This window comes from Varanus komodoensis, unplaced genomic scaffold, assembly GCF_004798865.1.
Source record: "Varanus komodoensis strain SLA01 unplaced genomic scaffold, ASM479886v1 scaffold23, whole genome shotgun sequence".
Taxonomy (NCBI): Eukaryota; Metazoa; Chordata; class Lepidosauria; order Squamata; family Varanidae; genus Varanus; species Varanus komodoensis.
In genome coordinates this window covers 6,832,097-6,855,740 of record NW_025335627.1, presented here as the reverse complement: position 1 = coordinate 6,855,740, position 23,644 = coordinate 6,832,097, and the positions used below count along the sequence as shown (strand labels likewise).

General features: G+C 39.4%; 1 protein-coding gene across 1 annotated transcript in view; it reads right to left on the bottom strand.

The window, feature by feature from the left end:
- Positions 1-23,644, bottom strand: part of HECW2 (HECT, C2 and WW domain containing E3 ubiquitin protein ligase 2) — a 202,388-nt gene that overhangs the window by 5,490 nt on the left and 173,254 nt on the right. Inside the window, exons 23-29 of the mRNA XM_044432035.1 lie at positions 14,593-14,745; positions 13,272-13,370; positions 10,554-10,683; positions 8,615-8,761; positions 7,507-7,621; positions 5,780-5,865; positions 2,159-2,271 (exon numbers count right to left, since the gene is read on the bottom strand). Of these exons, the coding sequence (XP_044287970.1) occupies positions 2,159-2,271; positions 5,780-5,865; positions 7,507-7,621; positions 8,615-8,761; positions 10,554-10,683; positions 13,272-13,370; positions 14,593-14,745 (843 nt within the window). The remainder of the gene's footprint in view (positions 1-2,158; positions 2,272-5,779; positions 5,866-7,506; positions 7,622-8,614; positions 8,762-10,553; positions 10,684-13,271; positions 13,371-14,592; positions 14,746-23,644) is intronic.

The following is a 23,644-nucleotide window of genomic DNA, read 5'->3' as shown; positions in this document are numbered from 1 at the left end:
ATCATTACATTCAGGAATAAGCATTTTTCCATTAAAAGGAATACTTTCTGGCAAAAGGAATACTTTCTGGCCAAATAGTATGTTGGGGAAAACATACTATTATTGCAATAAGAAGAGGTTCTTTCAAAACAATGCAGTATTAGCCAGCATGAGTTTAGGATTGCCAAATTCCATAGTACAAAATTATGTTCCATGTATATAGTAGAACTATGGCTAAGCTGAATATTCTCTAATTTTCATATTTATTTTGAGAATAGCACTTATAAACACACACATTTTGTTTCTAAGAGTGGAATTCCATGAAAATATGTACCAGTTAAAATCTCAGATGTTGGACACATCAAAATATAGAATCTCTTCATCAATGTACATCACTTGGTACTATAATTATACCATTGTTTGAATGGTATAAAATGGATTAAACTTTGGTAGCAAAACAACAGTATGCCCATATATGTTTAACTAATTTACTATGGTATCAAAACAAAATTTAAAACAAGATGCAAGGCTCCCTCTTGATGGTCAAAACTTATTTAAGAATTCAATAGCATATAATAGGCAAACAAAGAGCACAATGGGACTTGCTTGCATGGAAACCAATTAAGTTAGATACTCTTCAAGATCTAAGTGCTGCATAACACCATTTCATAAGAAGTATCAAAAGCTAAAACTGGCTATTTAATAAGTCAGTAAGCAAAGACTGCTTCTATATATTTGTCTGCTTCTCATAGCATCTTGCAAAAAAGTTAATTTTATTAACAAGACTATCTTCCAAATCATATTCATCTACCCAGAAATGTGCAAACTATTTTTGTCTTCCAATAATTACTTATACAAATTTTGTACTTGTCTGTAAATACTAAACTGATTTTAATTCTCTCTTTAAATAGCCTAATAGAATTCTGTGAAATCAGAAGAATGATTACCTCTTGTAATATGACAAATTAAAGGGAAAAAAAAGACACATGTTAGTTTTGGACAGAGCCAAAAATATGAAGAAAATGAGTACAGAGGGATTGGCATCTCCAGTAAAGATCAGATAACTTTATATTCAACACATGAAGTTGAATATTACTAATATTTTTTATTGTTATGTGCCATCAAATTGTCTCAGACTTATAGCAACCCTATGAATGCCCTTCACTTTTAAATGTATTAAAATATGCTTAAATATCTTTGATTATATTTTATGAAATGCTTTAAGTCCTAGTCCTGGGGTTTTTTTTTTTTTTTTTTTTTTTGAATAAACAAGGGAGGTCATTCTGAGTTTAATAGAGTACATATTTTACTGATAAAGCTATATGAAGAAAGTCCCATTATCCAGATTAGGCATTTGTACTCTGCCCCATATATTAAAATATTTTCTGCAAGAGTTTTGTAATAATATGTCTAACTTGAGCTGAAAAGTTGCTTAAAACCTTCCACAATAAAGTGCTACTTATATATTTTCCTCTGTTATGTCTTGCTTTCTTAAATGTGTATGGATTTTCCCCTCCTTTTTCTCTTTATTCTCATTCAATCCATTTTTCTTTATTTCTGAAATATTGCTTACATAGTATATTTGATGCAGTATAACTGCTGGAAAAAGTAAGCCCAAATTCATTTTTGTTTCTACTAACCTTTGCTTCATTTTCTACTTTTTCCTGCTCAACCTCCCGCATTTCAGCTTCTCCTGGTATTGGTTGTAGTGACCCACATCCTTTTGCTCTAAACCTTCTATGACTTTATTACATCTTATGTAGTGTCACAATGTTATCGGCAAAGCCCTGTGGGTTACCACAGGTAAAAGAAGCAAATTACTATGAGAGCAAGTATGGCCATAGACAAAGGCAGGAAAGAAGGTGGAAAGAGAAGCAGATAAGAATAGCTTCAGTGCCACCTAAGTAGGCTTGTAAATAACTGCAGAAAATTGCAGAACAAGGAAGGTAGCTTTTGAGATTAAAAAAATACAGAAGCTGAATGAAGCTGAACTAAAGAGCAGAACATATACCATCGGTTAGCAACAGGCATCAGTTGCTTACAGTGTGTCCATATAATTCTAAAACGTGCTAAGAGAAACAACTTTGCTTGTCAGTTAAGAAGGCACCATTTAGTCCCAGAAACCTGAATTATTAAAATGTCTATTGGATTTATGTTTAAGATGCTCAGTGCTACTTACCTAGGCAGAGCAGTGATTTTCCCCCATTTTTCTACACAGAATCTTCTTGGTCCGTTGCTCCCTCTCAGAGAAGCAAAACCTTCATAAGGTATACTAGATGTACCTGTAACAAACTGAAAAACCCAAAGCAAAAAACCATAAATAATTACAGGAAGAAGATGCTTCATCTGTGATACATTCATTCAATATAATGCTTCTCATTATATTGTTTAAAATACAGGTGAGACAACACGTGTGCAGTGATTGCTTAGTGAAGGGCATGAAACAATCAATTGCTTTGAGTATCGTTAGTTGGCTCCTGGTTCAGGTAAATTTAATTCAGTTTGTTGGGGATTCTAGCTAGGTAAGAAAGGGTAATTGGGAAATGACAGCTGACTGCTTACGTAGCCTGTGGAGAGTTTGGAAAAAGGTCCACTGGTGGGTAAGTGTTGTTTCAGACAGACCAGGAGAAAGGCAAGGAGAGTGTGGATGCCCCAGATCTGAATATTAAACTGATCCTTCTTTGTGGAATGGCTGGTGACTATCAGGGATAGAAAGCAGGTGTTGTGTCATGCCATGAGGCTGCCCTAAGATCTTGCCAGGAGGTGGTTATACAAGCAGGTAGTGAAAAAACATATACACTGTTCACACAACCAGCAATATAAAAAGAGCTTTGGTGTCAGAGGAAGACTCTACCAGAAGCTATACATCTTTGTAAGTGTATTTGGCTGGGGTGCAGGTTTAGGGAATTTAGCTGGAGATAAAAGAAATCATCAAGTGCAGGGGTCCTCAAACTTTTTCACCAGGGGGCCAGTCAAAAGCTGCTGGTGCTGGGCACGGGCTGGAAAGGTGGAAGCAGCGGTGCACGCGGGTCAGGCTGGGGGGGGGCGCATGAGGGCGTGCACACTGAGGCGGGGGGTGCAGCGAGGCAAGGTGTGTGTGGGTGGGCAGGCACGGCGAGGGGAGGCAAGGGGCGGGCATGCGCCATGAGGCAGGTGCACAAGGCAGCGTCTTGCTCACTTGGAGATCATTTTCTCCGAGAAAGCGAACCGCTGCCTCCCCGCACGCGGGGCAAGGTGGGCAGAGGGGGGCATGGGTGCACGTGTGGTCATGGGCACCCGCGCAGTGAGTCCAAATGGGCATGGCGGGCGGGATCCAGCCCTGGGGCCGTAGTTTGAAGACCCATGATCAAGTGGCTTGTAGCAACAACGTTTATTTATTTGCTACACTTATATGCCGACCCATTGACAAAAACCTCAGGGCGGCTTCCAATACAAATAAATAACTATACAATTACATTAAAAATCTGGAGACATCAATAAATAAAATATAAAATCAATACATAAGTTCAACAATTAAAATAACGTTTAAATAAAAAGGTCTTGGCCTGGCGCCGAAAAACAAATAACGACGGCGCCAGGCGGACCTCTCTGGGGAGCGCATTCCATAAGTGGGGCGCCATTGCAGAGAAGGCCCTCCTCCAGGTACTCACCCTCCTAATATCTTTCACGGAGGGTTCCCGGAGAAGGGCCTCTGCCGCCGATCTCAAGGGGCAGGAGGGCAGATATGGACGCAAGCACTCCTTTAGATAACCAGGTCCCAAGCCGTTAAGGGCTTTATAGGTGATAACCAGCACCAGCACCGGACTTCAATGGGGAGCCAGTGAAGCTGATGGAGGACTGGGGTTATATGAGAACAACGCTCAGTCCCCGTCAGCAACCTGGCAGCTCTGTTTTGCACCAATTGAAGTATCCGGACCGTCTTCAAGGGTAGCCCCACCTAAAGTGCGTTACAGAAGTCTAATTGGGAAGTTACCAATGCATGTGTCACTGTCGCCAGGCAATCGTTCTCCAGGTAGGGACGCAGCTGATGGATCAGTAAGAAGTCTCTTGACTTCTTAAGAATTGTCACTAACAGTCTTTTGAAAACCCCTAAGCAATTCATTACATACAAAATATCCCTTTAATAAATTGCTTGTTTAATAGTTCATTTTCTCTCTAGGATTGCATCCTGGCTAACTCAGAAAGTTCTTAAGTCTTCTAACAGAGTTGCCAGTAACAGAACAGTGTCAACTTGTGGAACTGAGTTATAGTGGCATAGAGTTCCTTAGGGTCCAGAAACAGAAGAGACTTTATATGTTGGATTGCCCCATTAAGAAGCAGTTTCTCTTGGGTGATGGCAATGCGGGTGGGAAGAAGTCTCCCATTCTGACTTCAGGGTGGGTAATGAAGAAAAGTACGTTCCACTTTCTATTTGCATTCTTTGTTTCAAGATAGCACAATATGACAATGTCTGCAGGGAAACCAGCTGTGTTTCAACCCCTGAATACATACTGCAAGATTGGTGTCTTGGGCTACAGTCCTATCACCCTTAATGAGCACAGTCAGAGTTACTTCTGCATAAACATGCAAAGAGTTTAACTGTCAGATATCTTGGAGGCAGCCTTAGAAGGTATGGCACAGGTTCTTTTTATTACATTGCCTTTATAATCCCACCTTTTCTCCTCTTACAAGGAATCTCTTGCAAGCTATTAAGGAGCAAACATGATCCTCCTCCTCTCCACTTTATCTTCACAACAACCCTGTGAGTCAGGTTAGGATGAGAGCCACTCTGCTTCATGGCCAAATGGAGACTAGAACTCAGAACTCCAGTGCTCTAAACACTTTACCAGATGGACTTTTTTTTAACTGAAAAGGACTTTCAGGTCTTTTCAAGGATCCTACAAGTAGTTTGAGGTACCCAAGAGGGCTTTCTCAAATATTATATTCACACCACTCAGCAAACTTTTCAAATGGAGGAGTCCTTAAAAAATGGTCTGCAATAATGAAATGAGGGTTTGCAATTCACATTAATTTGCTGTCAATAGTGAGCAACAGTCACAGGACTTACAATATTAACACTACTTCATGGTTTAATATAAAGTTGTTAAAAGTTTGCATCACTTCCTATTTTTTAGAAAAATACAAAAAATGAATGATAGGAAAAAAGGCTGTAAGAGTGGGAGGCACAGATACCCCCCCCCCCACACACACACACACAATACAAGGCACTCCAAATGCCAGACTAGGCCATATTTGCCTATCTTAGGCTTGCTTTGGAGATAAAGGAGATTATAGAGATGTCAGATATACATCCACCCTTCCCTTTTTCTGGGGCATCCTGCTTGATGTCCTGCTTGCAGATTGTTATTTTATTGTATTGGGAACGTCCATGTTTATTTTTTTAGAATCCATAACTATGCAAAACACAGAAATGAGTTGTAGCTCCAAAAACTTTGTTGGGTACCGTTTGAAAGGGTGAGAGAGAATGAAATTCTCCCAACTTCCAGGAAACAGCTAGGCAGATTAAGCCGAGACTGGCTCCAACCAGGCTGCCATAGATGGAAGAAACACAATAATTAATACATAACCAACTTGACACTTTTGTTGAAACCAATTCGTAAAAAGATTTAGATGGTAGAAACACCCAATAGCTACCATTTCTATGTATGCCAGTAAATATCCACAGGGAAATGTGTGAATTATCAAGAAATTTACTTTTGAAAAAATATACATTTTTATATTTTTGCCAGCCTAAGCTGGATAGTTTGAGATTTAAATGTCAGTCAGCAATGTGTTTTATATGCATCAACTGGTTGCCTACCTGTAATAGCCTTAGCCGTTGTTCATTGTTGAATCTTTCTACAGCAGCCCAAAACCATCGAATTACAATATGATTGTCATGATACCCTATTTGGAAAGAATAAAGATAACATTATCTTTTTGCCATTTTGCTTGAAAAGCATAAACAAATGTCAAATATTATATTAATGGTTTTCTTGGTTTGGACTTCCCTAAATCAACCTCAGTAAAAGTAATTTAGTTCATGCCTCTTTTTTCTTTTCATTTCTTTTCAGAACATTAGTCAATATTAGTAATTTAAGGATTTTTAAGGTTATTTATAAACCGAGGAACTAACCATGGACAGTGCTTTTCTAGTATTTCTTTAGTAGGGTTCCAGCCAGTGTACATGTGGACACCCAGGTCAGAAGGCTGCTCACTCTGTATCACCCAACTATGAGAAGGAACAAGGATATTTTCTCTTGGATTCCTCTTAGTGCCTGTGGTTATACAACCCCTCTCAGGACTGATCCTCTATTCCAGGGGTGGCCAGACTTGCACATATGGTAAATGTCAGATGTTGGCATCTGTAAGAGGGTGGTGAGAGTGGCAAGAGGGGGCAAGCTCCAAAATAAACTCAAAGAGCTGCATGTAGTTTGTGAACCTTGCTTTGGCCACTCCTGCTCTATTCCTTTGTAGTCAAATAAATGTAGCCATTTAAAAAAAATGCCACTGTTATCAAACAGAAGTGCATGTGGTGGAAATTTTTGGAAATATTTGAGAATGACAAAAAGGGCCTCTACTTCAAAATATTTTAAAACAGGGATGTACAAGTCCACAGTTCTCACAAGGCTTCATCTGTGGGGCCCCTGTGTGACCTACTGCAGCCAAGTCCACCCCATCTCCACACCAGTAGCAGTAAGGAAACAGCAATCTGTAGTACCCGGATTGCTGGCCAATCTGTGTGTGTGCGCGCAAAAAGTACACTAAAGTAAAATAATGTAAAATTGATTAAAACCTCACTGTTCACCCACAAGTTCTGAGGCCTCCCTATAGCTGCTTTTTACGTCCTAGTTTATATTTACTTCTAAATATGAAGGCATCGACATTCTAATAACTACCTCAATTAGTGTCCTATCAATCCATGTGTGAGAATGTTCCATTGTGCATGCTGGCATGTCAGATGAATTTTATCAGCAATCTGACCTCAACAGCTTCTCTAAGCATATTCTGGATCATTTTCAAAAGAACCAGGAATGAACTCCAAATGTCAATTAATTCAAAGATATCTGTTGAAGGAATGATCTCTGAATACGGAAGCTTCTCATCTTTCACTGGAGAGCCTAACCTTTTCCAATCCTTGCTGCTTTACCATCTGTAATAAATTAAGCCTGAGCATACCTTGATAGCTCAGATTAACCACTGGGGTGCACATGTTAGTAGCCTTGCTGTTTTGGATTTTACCCCTTTTATCCAATGAAACTGACTGCCCCACTCCAATAGTTATGTTAGAAAATCAAAGTCTTCTGAAGTAAAGTTTAAAATATGAGTGCTTGATTTCTAAAATTACACAGCAACAGATTTCTAAAACTAAATTAAACTAAATTGGAAGAGTTAAATGAACTTTTCAGAAAGAAATTCAAGAACAATCTAGCCATTTATTCCTTCTTTAGTTAATTCAGGATCTAACTACAGAGGGTAATTGCAACCAAAATGTGTTTGCATGTGTGGGGGGATATATATAGATATATATATCTTAGAAAATGTCACCTCCTCGGTATTCAGTGTTGTTTCTCCAGTCACTTAAGTCAATTTCTGCAGTACCAGCAATAACCAACTCCAGTTCTCTTGCATCAAATACAGACACCAACCTAGCATCAACAACCTAGGGAAGAAAATGAATATACCCGATTAAAAAAAACTGCAACTGGTTTATTTTAACTTTACCTTTCCCCCCAATTTGGCTGCAAATCTTCATAGATTTTACAATGAATCTAGCCACAAATAATAAAAGGATTTCAGGATATTTATTTGATTTATACCCCACCTGCCTACCCAAAAATTGCAGTTACAGAAGCTTTATAGGAACAATTTAATATATATTAAACAATTAAACACAATAACTTATAATAAAAGCACAACAATTATAAAATAAAAATGGAGATAGATGAGGTGAAGGCAGATCAAGGTGATAAGCAGTGCAATGTCAATGCCTCATATCAGATGCTCCTGCAGGAGCTGCTTCTGTGGTGTTCGGCTCTCAGAAATCACTGCTGGGAGCATGCTAATGTAAGTGATGACTCTTGGCGCTCTGAAGCTGAACTTCTGAGGTAGCACAGTTTTCTTGGAGAGTGGGTAGCAGAGGAGGAGCTCAGCAAGATACTCATTCCTTGGTCTTTGAGAGAGGTTACTTAGAGCTATCACAAAAGTGATTGCTAGGAAGTTACTATAGATCCATCTTGTAACTGGTGTCCCATCTCAGTGACCAGAGATCAGGTACCTATTCTGAGCACTAGTACAAAAAGATACTGAACCAGCCTAACCCAAGCAAATGAAATTTTATCAAATAGCAGTGGGAGGGAAATAATACAGCAAACAATATCAACATGCTATATTTGACTAAGTGATTGGTTCCTCAACCCATACATTTATTTGCTAAGTGTCCCAGTTCCTTGTAAAATGCTGCTCTTACTGCCTGACTCAGCAGCGTATGATGAATTCTGCATATAATAGCAACAAAGTCAACATAGTTCTTTTCGGTACAGTTCAGTCAGCCATGGGAATTCATTAAACATGGCTAATAAATAATCCTGCTAGATGTTATAATGCAAAGGAGTCTTAAAATAGGTTAATATAATGAAAACAGAATGTGGATTACCTCATAGAAACCACGTACTAGGCTCTCTGTTTGCTGCACAACACCCCTTTCAATTCTCCATTTCACCATCCTCTCTATATATTCCTTCTTGTTCTTTTCTGTGACTGGGATATTGGCACCTCCAGGTTTCAATTCCCGTTCAGTAATCTTAAAAGCAAACCCAACACAAAATACTACAAATGAGAATCTAATATGATAAGCAGAACTTTTTGTATATCGAGCTTGGCTAAATGGCTTGGGACCAGGATACCTAAAGGAATGCCTTTTTCCCTATATGCCCTCCCACCCCCTAAAATCGGCAGCAGAGGCTTTCCTCCAGGAACCCTCTTTGAAAGAGGTTAGGAGACAGAGCACTTGGAGGAGGGCTTTCTCTGCGGTGGCGCCCCGACTATGGAATACACTCCCTAGAGAGGTCTGCCTGGCACCGTCATTATATGCTTTTTGGCACCAGGTCAAGACCTTTTTATTTTAGTGTCAAGACCAATATTTTAAAGTTAGTTAATTTTAATGCTATATTTATTTATTTAATTCATTTTAACTATGTTATTTTATACTGTCGTGGTATAGCCAATTTATTTATTTGTTTAGGATTGGTAGGTTTCAATGTTTGTAAATCACCAAGAGAGCCCTCTGGGCAGCTAGGGTGGTACATAAATGCAAATAATAAATAAATAAATAAATAAATAAATAAATAAATAAATAAATAATTTCCTATTGCTTGAAGTGGGGCTGCTTGAAGTGGTGAAATTAGGGCAGATTTTACTGAGCTTGCTCTTTCTCTCAGACACACACACACACACACACACACACACACATTCTCTCAGGCTAATAGTATTGCTCAAAATGAGAAAACAAACAAGCCTTCTATTCTGCACAGCGATTATTTAAATGAAGCTTCTCTCCCTCCCCCCCCCCACACAGCAACATTAATTCAAACATGGCACCAAAGAAGCTTGAGCCAATCCTGCCCAAAGTAAAATTCCTATATAAAAAAGGATTGATTTATAACAGCAGTACTGCAGGGTGATGCGTGCCACAGCAATGCTAACATATGGCCAGAACTCCGTATCGCTTTGGCAGCTTCCTCAAACTGCCACAAGGCAGGTAGCTGTGATTACTTTCAATGGAAGTACTCCATTTCTATTGGCACCAGTAACTCTGGCGAAGGATGCAACCACACACTCCAGGCAATCCACTGCATCTTTCACTGCTGTAGCATGAAGCCCTGGCCAGGCATCCTGGCTTTAGACACCAATGGCGTGGTCACATATGAATTAGGACTTGAGCTGGTTACAATTTCAAGAATACTTGGTGAAAGTCTGCTCCCTAAATGATGGCATTATCCCAGGATGAAGCAGTTCTGGTACAGTGAAGAAGAGGGAGCGAATTACTTTGGGTTCCTATTGAAGTCTGTGGGACAGAAGCACAGAGCTGTGCACTCAACTCCCACTGAGTTCAAGAGAGCCAATCTCACCCAAACATTTCTATATTGTACCTGCTCTTTTTAAAAGCAAAACTACTACTGCAAGTTTGGATAAAGAACAACAGGGCAATCAAAATAAATTTGAGCAGATTTGGGAACTGTAATCATGGCAATCTGAGCCTGGGACTTTGGCGTCCAAATCACTTTCACCAGGGGAAATGGCTGATTTTTATAAAGGAATAACAGCCAGGACCTCAAGATGCATGTAACACTGTATGTAGTCTCAGAGGCATCTTTCAATAATGAGAAACTATGTGGAACAGGTAAGAGATGATAATGTTCAATAGTTTTAAACAATATAGAAGTTTTTCATTTGGAGGAGGCAAGAAACACTATATGTATATTATTATTTCCCATCAAAGAAGAAATCATTATCTAGGAAGAGAAAGTAGAACATATAAAAAGTAGCACAAGATTTGCCTTCTGTATATAATTTTTGGAAAAAAAAGCACCAACCTGTCCAAAGACTTCTTCATTTACAGTGAATGTGAGATCTAGGATATCATGTATATCGTTGTCTTTCATCCACTGCAAACTCTGGTGGAACTCCTCATCAAGATATTCCAAGTCACTCAGGTCACACAGTCTAACATGAACAAGAAGAAATTAGAGGAATGGTAATGATAGTAGTGCCAGTGGTGATGATGGCATGTGCTAATGAAGAGAAGACAGACAGGATATGCTTAAAACACTTCGGAAAACAAATAAATAAAAACTATTACTACTAAATTCCCTTGAGATAAGCAGTCTTTACAAATGTAAAAGCAGAAATTTATCTTGTTTGTTTGTTTACTATACTGCCTAGCAAAGCTTTCTGAGTGGTTCACAACAGCACATTAAAAATAATAATAAAAGATACAGCATATTAAAACATCATTAAAAGTTTACAATACAAAATTTAAAACAGATTGAAGAAAACTCTTAACAGCTTCTTTAACAGCTAGCAGGGCCCAGTAGACCTGAATGCCCTGCAGCACAGGAAAGTCTTTACCTGGCACTGAAAATATAGTAAAATTGGTGCTAGGCAATTTCTAGGCAATAGAAATTGGTCTCAGTAGGGAGCTTGTTTCATGGTGGGGTGTCACCACGGAAAAGACCCTTCTCCTTGTTGTCACGATCTGAGACTCCCTCAGAAGTGGCAGTCAGAGGTAGGCCCCAGAACTTGATCTTAGCTTGGGAGAGGGATTCCATCAGGTAGGACTTTATGGGATAAAACCAGCATGTTGAATTGGGCTCAGAAGGATATAAGTAGTCAGTGCAAGTGGGATAGAATTGATGTAATGTGACCAGTTTGTCTGATCCCTGCTATTGGTCTGGCTGCTGCATGTTGCACAAGCTGAAGCTTCCCAACAGTCCTCTTCCCATGTTGAGTGCATTGCAATAATCTAGTTTAGAGATTACCAAAACATAGATAACTGATAGCAGGCTATCTCTGTCCAGACAGGGGCACAGCTCAGCCACCCTCTCATGTTGGTAGAGGGCACCTGGGTCTCAAGGGACAAAGACGGCTCACGGAGCACCCCCAAGCTATGAACCTGCTCCTTCAAAGAGAGTGCAAGCCCATCTAGAATAGGTTGAATTTCCTCTATCCAATCAGAATAACCACCCACTAATAGCATCTCAATCTTGTCTGGATTGAGCTTCAGTTTGCTAGCCCTCATCCAGTCCATTGTCACAGCCAGGCGCTGGTTCAGCACATCCACAGCCTCACCTCCTGAAGATAAAAAGGAGAGATAGAGTTGCATGTCATCAGCATATTGATGACAACACACTCCAAAACTCCAGAAGACCTCACTCAGCAGTTTCATGGAGATATTAAATATCATGAGGGACAAGACTAACCCCTAAGGAACCCCATAATGACGAATCCATGGGGCAGAGCACCTCCAAGCACTACCTTCTGCAGCCTACCATCCTAGTAAGATTGGAACCATTGCAATGCAGTGTCTCTCACACCCAACTCAGCCAGTCACCCCGTGGAGGATGCCACAGTCCACAGTACTGAAAACTGTTGAGAGGTCCAGGAGAACACTCCCCTATCTTTCTCCTGGCATGGTCATCATACAGGGCAACCAAACCTGTTTCCATGCCAAAACCAGGCCTGAATCCCAAATGAATAGCTCTTTATACCTCTTTTTCCAAGGCACATCTTAACATCTTAAACAGAAATCACAAATAAATCCTTTATTTGGTTTCCCTCCAAATGTATCTTATTTCTATTGCTTTTGTTTCATATTTCAGCACCAAGGCTAACATAAATGAAACAGTCAATCTTCATAAAATAGCAATGTTTGTTAAAATAACAGTTAGTTGCCATCAGCAATTGCAACCCTCCATTCTTACAGAGGTCATAATGACATCAATGTTGGCCAGTTTCTCATGTAATTCATATGGAAACACAATTCTTGCACTAAATCATAAAAAGTGCCTCTACGTATTGAATGGCAATTACCATTTTCCTTTCTTTATTACATTCTCTCCATACACATTAATACAGCTAAAAATGAGAGATGATTTTGTAAACTGTGACCTAAATTAACTTGTTATCTATATCCCATTAAATAATTCATCCCTCACTACCTTCCAGATATTTTGGACTACAACATCCAGCATTCCTAACCATTGGCCATGCTGTCTGAGGGCTAACAGGTAAATGCAAAACATACTGAGGAAGGGCACTTCAATCACAGTTAGAAAATGTTAGCCAACTAGTTCAGAAATATTTTTTTAAATTATTCATTCCACATAAAAAGCAAGGTTTTGTGGAAGAAAAAAAAGATTGCAATCTATTGTAGGTATTGGCTTTGATCCAGAGAAGTCTTTTGTGTGCAGAAAGGTCTTCTGCTTGTGCAATGCTGCAACCTCATGTCCCATTATATGCTATTTCAGAGGGTCTCAGTCCTCAGAAGCAGCTTTAGGGTACAGAGGGCTGCAACAGGGAGGAAGAATTGGGAAGGCTCAATTACAAGAGCAGAGTTCCACCTGTGTAACTGTGGTCCCTACTCATTGACACTTTTCTTTTGATTATAAGCAGTTACCTGTTACCTAGTTAGGAGTAAATATTTGTTTTCTAGGCTTTAGAATTCGACCCTTATTTTATTCAGTGGCCTTTTTTGTAGGCAAGAAATGTCTGTTTAACTATTTTTCCATGAATATAAAACACTTTTTACTCACATTCTGAGGAGGGCTTTATAGAATGGCCGTGTAAAGAAGGCATCTAACAAATACTGATGTATAAGAGCAAGACCAAGGATTCGACCACTAAATCTGAACCTGGAAAAGAAAGAAATAAAGAAAGCAGACTAGGTTTATTGTTGATTTCGCGATTAGTTTTTACAGCACTATCTGTAAAACATCCTTACAAATCATTAAAATAGCCTCCAATACATTAAACCATTTGGCAGGATCATCTTTTTGCATCGTGTTTCCATGTGATCATGAAAAACTTAGAGACATTTTGAATCATACTCTGAGGTTCCATGTCTCCTGTATTCAATATATGCCATTTTCCTGATAGATGACAGACAATTTCTAGTGAATGGAGTTGGTACTGTTCTTCTGGCAGAATTTACACTATTAACATCTGCATGACAATCAAAATCTGAACTTTTGAAAAAATGCTTTTTTTTTTTTTTTTTTTTGAAAAAATGCTTTTCCAAAATTAGGGGTACAGGTGAGAGAAATGCTTTACCTGCTCAAATTCTGCCTGCTATGCACCTTCTTGTAAAAAGAACAAGGACAGGAGGGCACTTGAAAAGAGCAGGTTCACAGGCCTACTGATCAGGGCGATAGTATGGACATTATAAATGCTTATAGGCAACAGTGGCACTGTCACATTTATAGAACATCCATTCACAGCACTTAATTTTGATAAAAGGTATGTTTTAACAGAAGAGAAGCTGTTAAAAATAAAATATGAGACAGGTAATGATTTATGGTTATTTTCATGTTTTTATCAACTGGACGGGACTTGGGGCTTTTTCCTCATTGAAAAATTGATGTTTAGGGGATGGCAGAGATCTGGAGAAGTTTATTTGTTTATTTATAGGAACTCAAGGTGTTTTACATAATTCTCTTCCTCCTCTCAATCTTATTCTCACAACAACAACCCTGTGAGGTAGGTTGGGCTGAGAGTAAGTGACTGGCCCAAAGTTACCCAGTTGGCTCAGTGGCTGAGTAGGGGCTGGAACCTAGATCTCCCAAGTCCTGGTCCTGCACTCTTAACCACTATATGACACTGGCTCACCTTTGCCTAACCTCTAATACTAGTTGCTTGGAATTGGCTGCTATTCCAAGTATGCTATGAAGCGTTCAGCAAAGAGCCAAATTCCTACAACATTCTCTTCTATTATCTGACAAAGGAAAATAGGTGCACCTGCTCTACCTTACATAGATATTTCATCATAGAATGAACAGGTTACTTTCACAGGGGAGTGTTGCCTCCTGCTCTACAAAGACAACGGAAAACAACAGTTTCATGACTCATCATTCTTACCATTCATGGTGATTATCCACAAAAGCAGACATGGGACTGATTTGTACAGTGTATGTATCATTGGCTGAATATTCAAATAAGCCATAATATGGGTTGAAGAGCTCTCTTGATACCAAGAAAAAAAATTCCCTTGAAGGTCCACTGTAGTCCAACCTTTAAGAAAAAGAAAATAAAACTGATCTACAAGATGACAGAACAAATTTGCATTTAATATTTTCTGTATAGTGCTATTCCCACCCCGCACGCACACACACACACACATGCACCCACACAAAGGTCCTGATCCTTGAATAGACTAAGCACTCTTTCAGGACTGAATGATTAATTGCACGATCATTTATGTTGCTTTGAATGTTGCTAAGCTAATTATTATCCCAAAAATCAATTTAGGAATTAGCTAGTTCATTATTCTGTGTCCAGCCTAGCATAATTACACATCTCCTATTCATAGGCATAAGAGTGTGCAATGTTTTCCATGCAACAGCTCCCCATGCACAAGCCTTACTGAACTGTACTGAATTCTCAATTCAGAGGAGAATGAACGAACTGTTGCTACATCCCATTTTGGTTCCAATTCTTTTAGAACTTTGGAACATAGTTCTGCATGTTTGGCTTTTGCTGTCTTGATGCTGGGAACAGGTAGCACCTACTGATCCATTCCTTGTTCTAAGCTCCTAACGGAGCAAAACTCCTAACAGACCCTTCCCCAAAGGGACAAGAGATTTGGAAGACTTGCTAGTGGTGATCGCAGGCTGGTATCTCCACACTGCTATACCACCTGATTATACACCTGAGGATTAGCAACTGAAGTTCTAGTGCACTGGGAAAGATGCAAGCTATCATTTGTTGCTGTCTTCACCAAGTGATGAACAGGTGTATACATAATGAAACCGTATCTGATTTGGCTTTCTCCTACAATAATGTTCTTCTCTAGGAAGATGTTTGGTTAGTTTTTACTTCTGTCTCCAAAATAACTTTTATTTGTAGTTATCAGTTTGAGCCTTCCTGCAGAAAAATAAGGGGAGATACACTATGTGCTCAAACAAATGTTATCCCCTCAAAAGGTACAACCCAATAACCTCTGCAATTTTCAGCATGCCACAAAGGTCTGGAAATGATTTGGAAAATGGAATCAATATCACCATTTCACAACTTAAATTTTCCATTAGGAATAAGCCTGAAATTATTTTGATACTGTCATTTTTCTTGGCTTATATTTTTCTTCCTTCGGGGCTCTGTGTTTCATTAAAGCTGTAACCTATTTAGATCCTTGTTTAGCCAGTAACTGTGAACTGTCAGAAATGGAAGGAAATTTGCTTCCTAGATGGCAATTAAGTGGACACACATTGAAGGAATTATCCGTCACTGCTTAAACAGCAGTGAGCTAAATTAACAGTCCTGCCATTCTTCATGGGCCCATAACCATTGGAGAGATAAAGAAAATACAGTTCATACTACGCACTCCACCAATAATTTGTTTCCTTACTTGGTTTTGCAAACACCAATGAGAGTCCCAATGCGCAAAAGTGTGATGCTACAAAATGAATCAAATCTTTCCCGGTTTTAATTACAGGTTTCCAAGTTTTAATTACTCAGGATGTTTTACTCCTCTGTGCCACCCAAAACGTACAAAAGGAAATTAATAAAAGGCCTACCTCTAATGAGCATTTGCAAAGAGATTCTGGAGAGCAACTGGGCATTAGTATCTTCCTCCTCAATCTCTGGGCTTCCTAAAAAGTCTGACTGTCCGTATTGAGAGCAACAGGGCAGCAGTTCATTGGGTTCCTATGTCTCCAGTGAACCATTTCCTGTGGAAACGGCTATCATTTAGTTGTACGGCATGAGAAAGATCCCAGGTTCAATCCCTAGCATCTCCAGGTGGAACTGGGAAAGATTCCACCCAGGCCCTGGAAAGCCACTGCCATTTACTCTAGATCTATGGTACTGAGGCAGTTTCCTATGCTGGCTTCAGTGCAGTAGGATGTTGGCTTCTCTACCCTTGGTTGGAAGGCAAAGCAGCAAACACTTTCCCCCTGCAGATCCAAATGCTGAGAGGGAAGATCTTGTTCTGCTTTTAGTTACTCTTAGTTTTAGGAAAGGCATTTTTATAATTTAGAATGGGGAAAAATGCACAAAACCAGAAAAAGTACCAAATGATCAGTGGCAAGGGGGTGGAGTCAAGGGTAAGGGTTGTGGCTAGATCTGGATCCAGGCCTGAGGTACTCCAGCTATGCATTTGGAAGGAATCATTCCCCCATTTTTCAAGGCTCCTAACAATAGCTAAGTATCGGGGAGAGATGCTTGGGAAGCTTCCCACTTGGTGAATGATCTTCAGCACTTTGCCTACTGCTGCAGTAATCACAGCAACAAATTAATTAACAGTAAGAACAGCAGTCAGTGACACAGCACTTCTTTGGTAGGTAATGCCTGGTAAGCATACAGAAGTAGAAGTCCAGTTTTGTTGTATTGCTTTGAAATGTTAGCTTTTGAAAGGAAGTAGGCTGCTGTTATTCATAAATTACTTTTGGATTTTAAAAGAAGGTGAGTCACTATGGTTTGGAACCTAAAGGTATAAATGAATGGAAAACACTTCTGCTCATGCGAAGGGATCTTTGGTGGCCAAGTTTTTCTCCTGCACTCTTCCTTGCCAGATGCCATTCTGTTCCAGAGAGTCTCCCAACCCAAAAGGGGCCAGTCCAATTCAGTCTGGCACAGGAGATTACATTCTCCCATCTCGCTTTGCCTTCTTTCAGAGGTCATTAACAGAGGTGCTTCCCTACCTGCTTCCTGCCATGGGCAGTTAGGCTGATGGATATAAGTGAGAAGGATTTACTGGTGGTGGCTCTGTACCTCTGGAATGAACTTCCATCAGGGGCCCCTTCTGAAGACCCATCAGTTTTCACTGGTCTTCACCTGAGTTGGAGCCACTGCTTTGTACCAGTAAATTCTGATGCTATGGATTTTATTGAAACAGATTTTCATGGATGTTCTAAAAAACTGTATCCCATTTGTGTGGTTTTTATCTTGTATGCTTCTTGAAAAGGTTGTATTCTTTAAAGGAACCCTAGAAATAATTTTAGATGGATGTACTGTAAACTGAGCACCATTCTGACTACAGAACTGGAGACTGGATCCAAGCCATAGCTTTCAAGTCCCCGTCAGGAGCTGCATACTCCCCTACCCCACGAAGACCAAATAAACTGAAAAAGAGTAGTAGATGGAACATCCAGCGCAGCAATTTTGTGTTCTCGGGCAGTTTCCATTGACCCCAAGTGCACATGGAAAGAAAAGTTGTCGTAATCCCAGAACGGAAATTCCCTTGTAGAAAATTATCTCTCATGTTTGCACAGAAGCAAGCTAAAGGGAAATGCAAGAATTACATAATACGGCAACTACAGAAGCTGCTAGCAATAGTTAATTACTGCATTTGTGCACACAAACCTTAATAGTTCATCATAGCTCTGATTTATTTTTGTATTTCTGCTTGAGAAAACAAGTGAACACTGAGAATAAAATCTGTTATGATTGTTACCCTATAGAGGGTGGTCCAACTTTTCATACCTTGAGGGTCGCATGAGCATTTCAACACGGAACCTGGGGGCCACACAATGAATTACATTTCCATATCATAACTTAAAGTGTTCACAATATATTTGCTTAATTTATTATACTCAACTAATATATTTAATTAACCATTAAACAAGGGAGAAAACCAACATGAGGTCTCAGAGTTGGCTTTTCTCTGCAAGTTCAAAGAAACAAAACTGACTATGTGCCAGAAAACAGGGAGGAAGACACAGGAATCACAGGCTACTCCTCCAACCATAGCCCAAGCACAATGGCCGCTCTTCCTTGTCTTCCCTGTTTCTCCCACCCAGAAATCCTCCCATGTGACCCTCCTGGCCCCTCCTTGCTTGCATGATTGTGGCAAGCTCTCCCAAGGCTGCCGAAAGAGAAGAGTGGGATAAGCCAGCAACTTCAGGAGAGCTTGCTGTAATCATGCCTGTGCCATTGCTGGGATCTGGATTTGGGGGAAGTTGGGGCGGGGGGCTCTAAGTGGCAAAAGGACCACAGAATGATGCCTCGGAAGCTGCATGTTGCCCACGGGCTGTGTGTTGGACTACCCCACCCTACAGAATTGAACATAACCCCACAGAAGATCAATATAAAATGCATCTTAGCAAAATTACATACTCATTCTAACCTTAAATATTATTTCATCATCTGTTAGAACTTTTATTTACAATGAATAGTACTGAGAAAAAGTTATGCAGATTTGAGCCCCATTCATTAACTACTCCTATAATACTTTAAAAAAATAGCTGTTAACTTCCAATTTGAAACATACAAGACATATTCCAACATGGTGCTTACAAACCCGCCAATCCTCTTCTGCACTAATGATTGTATTGGAAAAGTGCCCCCATCATTCATGCTACGACAATCTAGTGCTTACTTCCAGAAGCAGTCTTTTCTGCACATTTCAAGATTTTCTCCAGGAAGCACTAAATCTCATCAGTGGAAGCAATAGGTCCCACTTGCACAGCACAGGAAGACTCAATGCTTACAGAAGGGAATCAATGGACCAGAAAAAAACTTGCAGGGATGTAAGCACCCCACTGAATTCATATCAACACACACCTTTGCCTATTATTTTCCATCTCTAAAGAGCAATATTGTTCATGTTAATATTTATATTTCAAAGACTAACTATCCTGGTTGCAAGATTATTTTCCAATTATTATCGTTCCAATTATTTCTAGGGAGATTTTACTCTTACCAATCAGAATACCTTTCATTTTAAACACTTCTCACCAAATTAGATATGTGATTTTTTGCAAAAGCACAATCTGTTGAATTTTTCTTCCTAGCATAATTTTGGGCCTCTCGTTTAAAGGCAAAAGTTACACAACTTTTTCATTTTCCCATGCATAGGCCAGGCTTAGTCACATTTTGCTCCTGATTCAGAAGTGAAACAACTGTATACTATTTTTTTTAAATTAATCTGAATGCTTCTTTTTTCCCTTTAAAATCGTTCTTCAATTACAAAGAAAGAAGGCTAAGCTAAAACTATCTCACTGACATGCCAGTTTTCCAAGAAGATATTAATGAGAGGAAAGATTCACATATGCAGTTCTCTACCAGCACAGCCTCTAAAGCTATTCCACGTGATTTGTGTAGAGTGCCTGGAACTCAAGGAAAAATACACAGACGAAATGCTCACACGTCAATCTCCCAGCTAAATTCATAATGAGACTCCTTATGTGTACCAACAGCTTCCTTTTTTGTACCAACCTGTGACAGATTTTAGGTGGAAACCCACAATAAATTCAATTTCGGAGAGATAGCAGGTAGGATAAGAAAGATGATGACAGGCAATGTGCAACCTACTTAACAACCCCAAAACAATCTTTCAGTTTGCTTAATGTGGACATTGTCTCTGCTATACATTCCCATTTTTAGACAGATTTTCATAATTTCTTGCAAGTTGAAGCAGCCCTGCACTGTGAGTTTGCTAATTAGCACATTTAGACATTAAACTATCAGATGGGAAATGTTACCCTTCCTTTCATACCTGAGCAAAGCACCTGCTTGCACAATAAACCTTCATGAATTTGCTGCAAATGTACCTTTCTATATTTCCTTGACAAAAACTTGCTGTCCATTCTTACTAGGTTCTGGCTCATATTTTATTACCATCACCAATATTGATCAGTATCATTTGTAATGTTTTAAAATTGTTAATCAAAAATAATCTTTGAAAGGTGATTTATTTAGCCTGTACCAATACAAAGCAGCTCAGAGGTCCAATTAAAATGGATCACATCAGTACCTTAAAATACAATATAAACACACTGGAAGGACAACAGAGAGGGAGCAAACTGGCTTCCTTTGGCAGGAAGTTCCGCAGCCACCAGAAAAGCCCTCTCTTGGGCACCCACCATATCATCATGTATTGTTTCTGTGTTTAACTGTCGTAACCTCAAAAGAAGTAGGATAGTTGTGGCTCTTAATGAACAAATAATGTGTCCTGATGCTGGGCAACAGCTGGGGAAAGAGAAGCATGCTGAAACCAACTAAGACCAGTTCAAATATGCAGACTAGGGGACTCAGTCATGAGCCGAATATTCAAGGACAATTGTGCATTGACAGCCAGACCAGTTCCCTGGATAAGAAAGGACAACAGTAGTAGGACCTTACAGTCCCTCCCACTTTCAACCTGTTTGTGCCATTCCTGTAATTAAATAAATTGTTGTGGCCAAGTTTTATTCAAGATCCTCTCTTCCTTGACAAATTCAAAGTTTCTTCTTCTAAATTCTCAGATATATCTATTTGAGATACTTCTTATATCTCAGCTCTGTCCTGTAGCATAATAATAATCAAGTCAAACAGAATATAAAATAAAGGCTAACAGTACGGAAAATGTAATTTGATTCTAGTGCATGGATCAAGTAAGCACTCTGGTCATCCAGACAACTGTAACTGGTTATCTGAAGAAGCGCGGATGCCAACATATGTGTTCTGATACAAAAGTACATTGTTATCTTTGAGAGTCTGAGGATGCAATCAAACTACTTTCCAGGCAGTAAACTAAACCCCTCTGAACTCAATAGAACTTTATATGACTGATTAACATCGTGAGTGAGTAACATTGACTGAAACACAGAAATACTTCCTGTACTATCACTTGAGGTGCAAACCAGTTTGTCTGATTCACAGTGATTCATTCCACAACTCTGATTATGAATAAAGACAGTTTATATTACAAATCCGGGTATTTACTCCTCTTGGGTTCTCACAAATAAGTACTAATTTTTTTACATGAAGGATGCTATTAATCAGCAGCAACAAATTGATGTAATTAAAATGCTTTCTGTGTTGGGACATGATGAGCGAGGTTAACTAAGCTTAGAGAGATCTCCTGTGTAAGCTTGCAAAAGGGCATGTCAAAAGGTGTGGACAGATCCAGCCGAAACCGAACAGACACAATCTTGTGAGTGGCAAAACCAACCTATCATTTGAATTACCATTCAGAAACTCTTTTCATGGATGAATGCCTGTTCCCTGCCAAGCTCGGAGCTGCTCTTATAATGTGCATCTGCATATGGATTTACAGTGGTCTAGGTGACCATAATTGGCAGCAACTGTCCTCACAAGGATTTTCACAGACCAGCATGAGCAGACACATATTATTCCTGATTATTATTATTTGCTTTTTAAGCCTGTTTTCAAGGAAGCTATAAATCTGGCAAAAATGTTGTCAGATGGAGATAGACCCCAGAGGGTTAAATCCTGTACTGAGTGTGCATAATGTGCAATTCTGTGTAGACAGTGCAAGCAACACAGCATTTTGTATGGATTTCAACACTGCAGATATCAACTTTCATTTTTTTAAAGTTAAAGCAAGTTTAAAGTGGGGAAGGCACTGTTCAGTGAGATACATACAGCCTCCAAAAGTCACCTAGACTTCCTTTTCTCAACATGAAGTGCATAGTTCCTTGTTCCTTCCCATAAATAATAAAAGCAACAATTTCTGGTGCAAGCTATGTTTTTGTAATCTCTAGAAACCTCTCAAATGTTAAGATTTTCATTGTGAGCTGTTACTGCTTGTGGAGATCATGCTGCTGAGCACTAGAATGCCAAGGTTGCTGCTGCTGTGAAAAACCCTGCCAGAGCATCTTTCTACCAATTCCATCTTTTCAGGAAGGCTTTGGACAACTTTTTCAGATGGTTCGTCCTTCCTGAACATTTTAGCTGTTGGGTACTTCATATTTACATGTTTTACTGGTATATTTCACTGTTGCCAGCTTCTTCAAACACAGGAAAGTGGGATAGAAATGCAAATTTAAAAATTATTTGAATCTGGGTCCGGTTCCCTTGTCATGAATTCTTTATTTTTATACTACCAAGTACACACAGCCATCTCGCTTGTGAACTTCCTATTATGTCTGGAAGCATGCCAAGGCAGAGAAGCAACAATTCTGAATCAGCTGTGGCCAAAAGCAATTGCATACAAGAGATAACTGTTCCCTCTTTGGCTCTCTTCTCCAACACACATACAAAGAGTCACAATGTTAGAACGAACCTGGCTTACTGTTGGCATATTAAAATAACCTAAATCTAGCCACTCTACTCAGCTTCTTTCACACAACTGGTAAATATGTCCCCTGCTGCAAACAGTCAGGGTTTTTGTACAACTGAAGACTTGGAACAAGACTGAAACAAGGCTAAGCAGAGGCAACATTTGCACACAACAGCTGCAAGAGCAGATGGTTTGCTGTTCTAGCACAGAAGTACTATGGCCTGGAGTTACTCTTTGGGCATGTAGCTGGATTTTTTAAAATCACACAAAACAATTCACACTGTGCTGTTGTCTCATCACAGGCCTGACTGCATGAAGTACAACTTTCCACATGTTTTGAATCACATTATTTCTATAGATTCAGTCAAAGGCATATTAGTAATCATTGTTATCCTTGTATAATTCAACTGCAGTGGAACTTTCTATAAGAAGCTGTGACTAATTGCTTCGTGCCCTCCTCTTTCTAAAGCAAATTATTTGAACCTTTAATTTTAGATGCCATAGCATTTCTTTCTCTTCTGAAAAGGGCCACAAGACATATTTTATTTAATGATGCCTCCCTATGATATGTGCACAGTGTTATTCATACCCTTGCCCCCTGGGTTTCCCATAGCAACTTCAGAAGTTCTGAAGCTTAAGAATACTTCAGCTAACTTGTACGATCATTGACAAGAAAAGCTAACTTTTTAAGCAGATTCAATGTTGCTCTAATTATTTCATAGGGAAAATTATATAGCTGCTGTACTGCATTCCCTGGGGAATCTTGTTCATTATTACAGCAATTACCATCAATATTAAAGTGGTTTCAAGCTGCTCTCAGATGATTAAACAAATCACTTTTCTTAATATCTATGTGAGACCATATCCAGTGGTCTGAACCATAACAGAGTTCATACAGTACAGTAACCAACACAGAGAATAAACTACACAACATTGATTGTTCTGTGAACAACCCATGGTGTACCCCAT